Source organism: Thamnophis sirtalis, unplaced genomic scaffold (genome assembly GCF_051295495.1).
Source record: "Thamnophis sirtalis isolate CommonGarterSnake01/CBP01778 unplaced genomic scaffold, rThaSir2_p1.2 scaffold_5, whole genome shotgun sequence".
Lineage (NCBI taxonomy): Eukaryota > Metazoa > Chordata > Lepidosauria > Squamata > Natricidae > Thamnophis > Thamnophis sirtalis.
The window spans coordinates 110,821,660-110,829,440 of NW_028261385.1; the positions used below are offsets into that span (position 1 = coordinate 110,821,660).

Below are 7,781 nucleotides of genomic sequence, written 5' to 3' on the forward strand. Positions count from 1 at the left end.
GGAAGAGGCGTGGCTTCAAGACTGACACCCAGTCTTGACCACTCAGGCTGTGATAATAACCCAATTGTGACCCCTCCCACGATGCCCTGGAGAACAGTACACCTCTCTGAACAGTGTCTGGGAGGTTGTGGTTGCTGCTGCACAAAAAGTTGATTGTCAACAGATCAAGAAACTGACAGACTCCATGAATGGAAGGTTTATGATTGTTCTTGAAAAAAAAAGTGTCTACATTGGTCATTTGATTTTTTTTTTGAAACATCAGAAATGTTTATTTGTACATTTTGAGTTATTATTCTCACTTTAACAGATGCAAATAAACAAGTAAGATGGAAAAATTTTCATTTTTTATTTAGTTGCATACCGTTTCCCCGAAAATACGACATACCTTGAAACTAAGGCCATGCCACATTTTTCAGGTGAGCAAAAATATAAGCCCCCCCTGAAAATAAGCCCCCTAGACAACGCCCCCCCCCCTCTGGCCAGGCAGAGCAACACTCACCAACCTACTGGTATCCCGAAGGCATCAAGCCGCAGGAACCGGGGGGGGGGGAGGCACTTGCGTTGCTTGGTGCCTTCGGGATACCGCTAGGTCAGTGAGCGGTGTTGTGCCCAGCTGGAGAGGGCATTTGCCAAGCGGCTGTTCCACTCCTCGATCGCCTGCCTTCCAGCCTTGCTATGCCCTGGCCCAGCTCTCCCTGCAGAGCCAGGGCACCTCCACTGCTGCGGCCTGCCCCTGCCATCCCAGCTTGGCTTTTTCTGTGGAAGTAGGCTGCCGAGTCTTCCTGCAGTGGCCGCTCTGGGCATATGCTCTATGGTTGTACACTCTGCCGGCAACCAGCCCACAATTTCTCTCTATTTCCTCTGCCTTCATTTCCCTCCCCCCATTCTCTCATTTGTTTAGAGTCTCACAAAGATTCATTTCTAGCAATTTCTACCAATTTAGAGGAGGGTGGCAGGTTGGGGGGGAACGCAAGGTGCGCGTCCTAGTGCTATCATAGACTGACAGCTCCATTGCGTTCCTTGCTGTTTCGTCCAGGGAAGCCCCTTGTAAAAAAAAACTTGCAAGTTGAACTCATGAGGTTTTTTTTACAAGGAGTTTCCCTGGACAAAACGGCAAGGAACGCACCGGAGCTGTCAGTCTCCGATAATGCTAGGACATGGGCCTCACATTCCCCCCCACCACCTGCCACCCCTCGTTAAAGGGACGGTGGGGAAGGGAACCAGGCAGGCTGCCTTTACTATTGGGGGGGGGGAGGTGGCAGGCCAGCAATGCGCCTCACACCCCATTCCCTCCTGCACAAAAAGAACACCTCCCCCCCCAATGGTAATGGCTGCCTTCCTGCTTCCCTTCCCTGACGTCCCTGTAGCGAGGGGTGGCAGGTTGGGGGCGGGGGAGAAGCAAGATCCGTGTCCTGCACACTAATTGTGCACACATAGATATTCTGCTAAGAAAGCCAAAACCTCACTTTTGCTTTCCTAAATATTCAGGTTTGAGGTTTATTGCACTGTAGTTGTTCAATAATAAAATTAATCCTCCAAAATACAACTTGCCTAATAATTGTTCACAGTGTGTATTAAAAGAGACACTATTTAGATCAAAGAAAGATTTAAAAGCCAACAATGCTTGTTTTACCTGAGCCATTCTTTCCTCTCAGCATCAAGGAATATCCTTCATTTCCTGGATAAAGATTCACTACTAGGCATGACAACGTCTCTTGCATGACTAGCTTCTCCAACAAGTTCACATTTCGTCTCAGCTTCTGCTTTAAAATGTGGGCAACAATTCATGAAAAACAGGGATATAAAACTAGATTAGCACAATCTATGTATTTATATTTAAAATGTTCCAAGTCAATGACAAGACCAACACAAACCCTGCTCCAAATAAAAGCTATTTATTATTTTCTACCTTTCATGCCAATACAAGTAGTCCACTTAATGATTGATCAAGGACCACTTGTATCGGGGTTACAATTTATTTGATTGGGAAAACTTATGCTCACTGGCCAAGTTCACAAGACACAGTAAAGGCAGCTTTATTGTGAAAACAGTTGCTAGTGTTTCTTCCAAAATAATGTTTCTTACAAAATAAAACACCCATGTTTATTTTCATGTAAATTTACATTTACAATATAGTTAACTATATTGTTCAAACTTAAGATACTTGTTATTTTCAGCTGCAACTAGTCAGAAAATGTAATCAAATAAGACATGGCTATTCCTGTGATTAATATAATTTGCCCTGAGAATTACAATGCTAGCCAGCAGCCAAAGAAGCATCATGTTTGTTTCCCATATATGTTACCTGTGGAGCTCAGAGCAATCTGAAACACTAAGGGAGAAAATTTGTTTAAAACTGATAATCACCAAGTGAACATGACATGATCACTGGCACTGGCACTTCGGTAGAATAATAGGAAGTTCTAATCCTCTGTAATAGGTATCTGAGAACAGTATGATACATCTTCTCCACATTTAGATACTCCCATATTTTATATTCAGAAAGTGGTTGCTCTTCCTCCTCCACAAACTGAATGGACATTCAAGGGTAGAAATTCTTCATGAGACAAACCAACCATGCTGACATCTCCCTGAATGTTTTTAATGCTACTACAATCTATGAACAGAATAGTTATGTGAAACTGGCCTTTCCTGGTCCATTATGAAAAACATAAAATAGACATCTGACAATGAGATTTCACTTACCTTTATTTCAGGCTCCTTGTCACATTCTTCTAGATACAATTCATATAACTTTTGAAATACTGATTTTCTGGAATTAGAAAGAAAAAGCTCTTGAGTAAACATTTTCATCCGTTAAAGTAAGAAAAATGCACTAAATATTTCTTACCTCCCACTAGATAAATACTTTCGTTTTGGAGGGCGCTGGCGAGCACTTTCAATGATATACTGAAAAAAAGTGTATGAATGTTAATATGTTAAAAATATATTAGCAATGCACAAATGCACACATAATTTCAAGTATTTATATAATTGCGGAATACAATTCACTTATTATTGATATGTCAAATAAACTGGAGGAGGAAAGTGGAATAGAATACAGGTAGTTCTTGGCTTATGAACACAATTGAGCCCAGAATGTTTGTTGCTAAATGAGGCAGTTGTTATGTAAGTTGTGCCTCATCTTATTACTTTTTTTATTTTAGTTAAGCAACTACTGAAGATATTAAGAGAATCATGCAGTTATTAAATGAATAACACAGCATGAAGCGAATCTGACTCTCCCATTAACTTTGCTTATTGGAAGACTGCTGGGAAGGTTACAAATTGTGATCACATGATCCCAGGATAGTGCAACTATCATAAATACATGCAAGTTGTCAAGCAAACAAATTTTGATCATGTGATCATGAGGATGTTGCAATGATTGTACATGTAAAAACTAGTCATAAGTCACTTGTTTCCAGTATTGTTGTAACTTGAAAAGTCAATAAATGGCTGTAAGTCAAGGACTACCTGTATAAACTTAGAATTTTGCCTAATGTTATCCTCATTTCAACTATAATTCAACTACACTTCCCATAGACCATGTAATGTTTCATTTCTTGAGTTTTGCAATATATTATTTATCCATAAAAAATCCATAAAAAATCAGAGAAATCTAAAATAATTCAAGCTATAGTAATCAGTAACAAAATTACACCTCTTGAATCTTTCTAGAGCAGTGTTTTTCAACCACTGTGCCGTGGCACACTAGTGTGCCGTGACATAGTGTAAGGTGTGCCGTGGGAAAATTACTTTATATATAGTCAATATAGGCACAGAGTTAATTTTTTTTAACATTTTCTAATGGTGGTGTACCTCGCGATTTTTTTCATGAAAAAAGTGTGCCTTTGCACAAAAAAGGTTGAAAAACACTGTTCTAGAGTATAGTGGGCATTATCAAACAGGAATACAGATAATCCTTGACTTACAACAGTTCATTTAATGAACTGTTCAAAGTTACAATGGCACTGAAAAAAGTGACATGACCATTTTTCACACTTACGACCTTTGTAGCACCCCCCCCCCATGATCATGTGCTGAAAATTCAGATGGTTGGAACTGGTTCGTACTTATGACCGTTGCTATGTTCAACTCATGTGATCCCCTTTTGCAACCAATGGGGAAGCCAGATTCACTTAACAATTGTCTTACTAACTTAACTGCAATGTTCACTTAACAACTGTGCCAAGAAAGGTAATAAAATGGGGCAAAACTCAGTTAACAAATGTCTCACTTAACAACATAAATTTTGGAGTCATAGGTTGAGGTCTACCTGTAGATGTTATTACAAATGTTTATAATAAAGCAGTTTAATTGTTTAGGAATTATATGTTTTTCATATACTTCTAAATGAAACTATCATGAGTAGAACAACGGTCTTTTCTACTGCTAGTGCTATAATCAGAAAAGCCTATATAATTTAGATAATCTATTATTTACCTCCGCACGATCCAGTGCAACTTCTAAAGTCTGCTGCTGCAAAAATGAAAATAATATTCTTATTCTTATAAGTATTATAATTAATTGAGCAAATAAAATGTTGTAATTAATCAACAAAAGCTAATATATTATTTAATCTTCTAAGGCTTAAAAAATCCTTCATATAACAAGGTGGAAGAAAAGTCCTACTGGAATTTAGCATGTTTTCAGGGTAAAAAGTTAGGAATAGACTGAAAGCAATCCATTACCACAATATTGGTTTAAATGTGAAAGTTTATCTACATTTGGTTGTAATACAACAAAAGCAGGGAAGTAGGATATATAAGGATCACTGCCAAAGGCAGATAACTTGAGGCCACTGGTCAAATGTCCAAGCACAACTGCCAGAGGCACTGTTTCTATCCTTTTGAAGCAAGAGATACATGAAAACTGCAAAGCATCCTTGAAATAGCTTAACATACTGTTAAAAAAAAAAACAGTCAGAGGAAAAAAATCCTGATCCTGCCCATATATGTTAAACACATTCACTTTGCTTCATCATCCTTTGGACTTTGATCAGTTCTGGTATTAAACATGGCGAATGTAATTAAGTAAGATCCTGGACTTAGGCAGGAAAAAAATACCAGACTTAACAGTACTAATTGTGAGAGAGTGTCCTAGTAGAACACCACTTGAGTATGAGCCAGCAATGTGCTGCAGCTGTCAAAAAACCTGAAATAATTGGAAAACTAAAAATATGGCTGATAGCAATAGCAGTTAGACTTATATGCCGCTTCATAGGGCTTTCAGCCCTCCCTAAGCGGTTTACAGAGTCAGCATATTGCCCCCAACAATCCAGGTCCTCATTTTACCCACTTCGGAAGGATGGAAGGCTGAGTCAACCTTGAGCCAGTGAGATTTGAACAGCCGAACTGCCGAACTGCAGTCAGCTGAAGTAGCCTGCAGTGCTGCACTCTAACCACTGCGCCACCTCGGCTCATCCAATATTTGATATTTGTGCATATAAGTAAACCAAGGTTATGGTCATTATTTGCTGAACCAGTTTTTGAAGCTCCATACAGGAAATCAAATTGGAAAGAACAAAAGTAACAAAATACTTTATATTTCCCTCTTTAGCCATGTATTATTTAAAATACAAAAAAAGCCAATACCACACCCTCAAAATCTTACCATCATGCTGAAGTTAATTGATAAAGTCAATGACTTTTTAAAAAAATTGTTGAGATTCTGAAATGAGGCACAGGATCTGAATTGTTAAGGTCCATCCATGTTTAATATTTCTACAACTGAAAGAAATAAGGAAATAAACATGTATTGTACAATATAAGAAATAAGGAAATAAGATTTAAGATACAAAAAAAATAAGAATACCAGTATACTATTTTTCAATTATTTGGAATATACATTTTCTAAAAATGAAATACAAACATATTACACAGACTAGATTCAGTAGTGTTCTGCTAGAAGAATGCATTCTTAATATTCTATCACCTTTTGCATTCACAACTGAAGAGATATAGGACCAAATGAGGGAACAGAGTAATACAGAAACTATTCATTTAACATTGGCAAAATAAATGAGGAGACAATCAAACATTTTTATCAGACTAAATTACAAAATGTGTAATGATGCCCTGGAGAACAAACATTGGTCCTTACCTGAACAAAATTACAATTTTGATATATAAAATATATTAACATATTCAGATTTAGACAAAATCCACAGGATTAGAGGTACACACTGAATACATCTAAAATCATTAAGTACATTCACACAATCTCTGTTCTATAATGATTTGGTATAGTGCCTGAACAAAAGCTTGAAACTATTCACTTTTTGTTCTTCCTACAACATTATCGATTCTTATAGGTTGTTATAATTCACTTAAAGGCTAACATTCAAGAACATGGAGATTAGCTTTTAGAAACTTACTAACCAGCTAATTCAAGAGGGTTCTATCTTAAAAGAAAAAAAACTTTGGCTAGGAATGCAAATTATGTATTGAACTTATTTCTCAACAGCTTCACTTGAATTCTGAAAATGCAAATAGATTGCAAATTTGGATGTACCTGAGAGGAAAGAAGAAATTAGGGTTCCTGCATTATCCAGAAGCCATAATCTGGTCTTTGCCTCATCAGATACATTAGATAGCAATTTATACTAAGATATTAGCTTTATTGTTGCCCTTGCTACTAAGTTACATCTTTGGTAAAATTGAAAATGGAACTAGCATCTCTACAGAATGACATACTTGAAAATTTTGATTGTATTTGATTCTCAAGTAGTCTCCAACATCTGACTGATCAACTGATTTCAGGAAACAAAATTGGAAAGAAAATGGGTTCAAGAGAGTAATTAATATATTAACTATTGGTCTTATGTATTTTTGAGTTTGTTAAACACTTTGAGCAATTGTCTAGTAAACCAGACAATTATTTTCATCTTTTCTTGACAACTTTTCCCATAATAAATCTTAGGCTGTGTTATTGTACATGTCCATCTATGTGTATTTCTCTTTAGATGCAGCATGATCAATTCCTATAGAAAAGCACACAGAACTGTGTTATCTTTCTTGACACCCTAACATAACTGTTGTGTCTACCTTTTCTGATAAAGTTTGATGGGCTTTTCTCCCTACAGAATTTATTTTACCAGTCAGCCCAATACAGCAATTGATATGTTAAACTGGGAAATCTTGGGTTGAAATCTGTATGCAGAAACAACAAAAATATTTACTGGATGGCCGTGGACTAAATCAAAAGGTGGTTACCGGACCATCGCAGTGCATATTTTTTGCGGAAATAAATTAATAAACATCAAATAGCAAAACGGTCGCCTACGTAGTATTATCGTCCTGCAGTCCACAATCCCGCAGTTGTAAGTAGCTTTCCATTTCTGAACAGTTAAGCAGTTTTTAGAAAACAAAAAGCAGAAGCTAACCTCAAGCCCACCCACCCACCACCAACACACACATAAAGATATACACCATCGGCAGCAGCAGACAAGATTAAAACCTACCTTCCCCCTTCTTTCCACCCTCTTGCAACTTCCGCTATAAGCACTTCCGGAATCTTTTAGATGGGAATTAACGTAGCCGGATGGAACGCCGCGACGGTCGTCATAGGAACTGAGGGAGGTTTATTTTTAGTGTTTTTTATGGAGTTCAAATTAATTCGAGCGAAGTCGACCTGGCAGGCTCTCAAAGTCCGTGTTATCGTTATTCTCAATTATCATAGTTGGTAATAGTAATACATAACACATACAAAATAAATCACATTATTATGATTGCTGTCAGTCAACCGGCACCGTTTCCGTGGAGCTGAAATCGTGTAAA

At 37.5% G+C, this 7,781-nt stretch overlaps 1 protein-coding gene across 19 annotated transcripts in view; it reads right to left on the bottom strand.

Annotated features, from left to right (window-relative positions):
* The window catches only part of SUPT20H (SPT20 homolog, SAGA complex component), a 39,044-nt gene extending 31,552 nt beyond the window's left edge, over positions 1 to 7,492 (bottom strand). For 4 of the 19 annotated variants that reach the window (XR_015696787.1, XM_087716550.1, XM_087716552.1 and 1 more), the window contains exons 1-6: positions 7,466 to 7,490; positions 5,617 to 5,732; positions 4,447 to 4,482; positions 2,852 to 2,910; positions 2,707 to 2,773; positions 1,634 to 1,763 (exon numbers count right to left, since the gene is read on the bottom strand). Coding sequence is in view for 16 of the 19 variants with exons in the window: in XM_087716550.1 (XP_087572676.1) it covers positions 1,634 to 1,763; positions 2,707 to 2,773; positions 2,852 to 2,910; positions 4,447 to 4,482; positions 5,617 to 5,622 (298 nt within the window). In the remaining 3 variants the exon portion in view is untranslated. Of the gene's footprint in view, positions 1 to 1,633; positions 1,764 to 2,706; positions 2,774 to 2,851; positions 2,911 to 4,446; positions 4,483 to 5,616; positions 5,733 to 6,698; positions 6,719 to 7,465 lie in introns of those variants that run through there. The other 15 variants (XR_015696789.1, XR_015696788.1, XM_087716555.1 and 12 more) reach the window with 7 other exon arrangements.
* Positions 7,493 to 7,781: the final 289 nt, after the last annotated feature.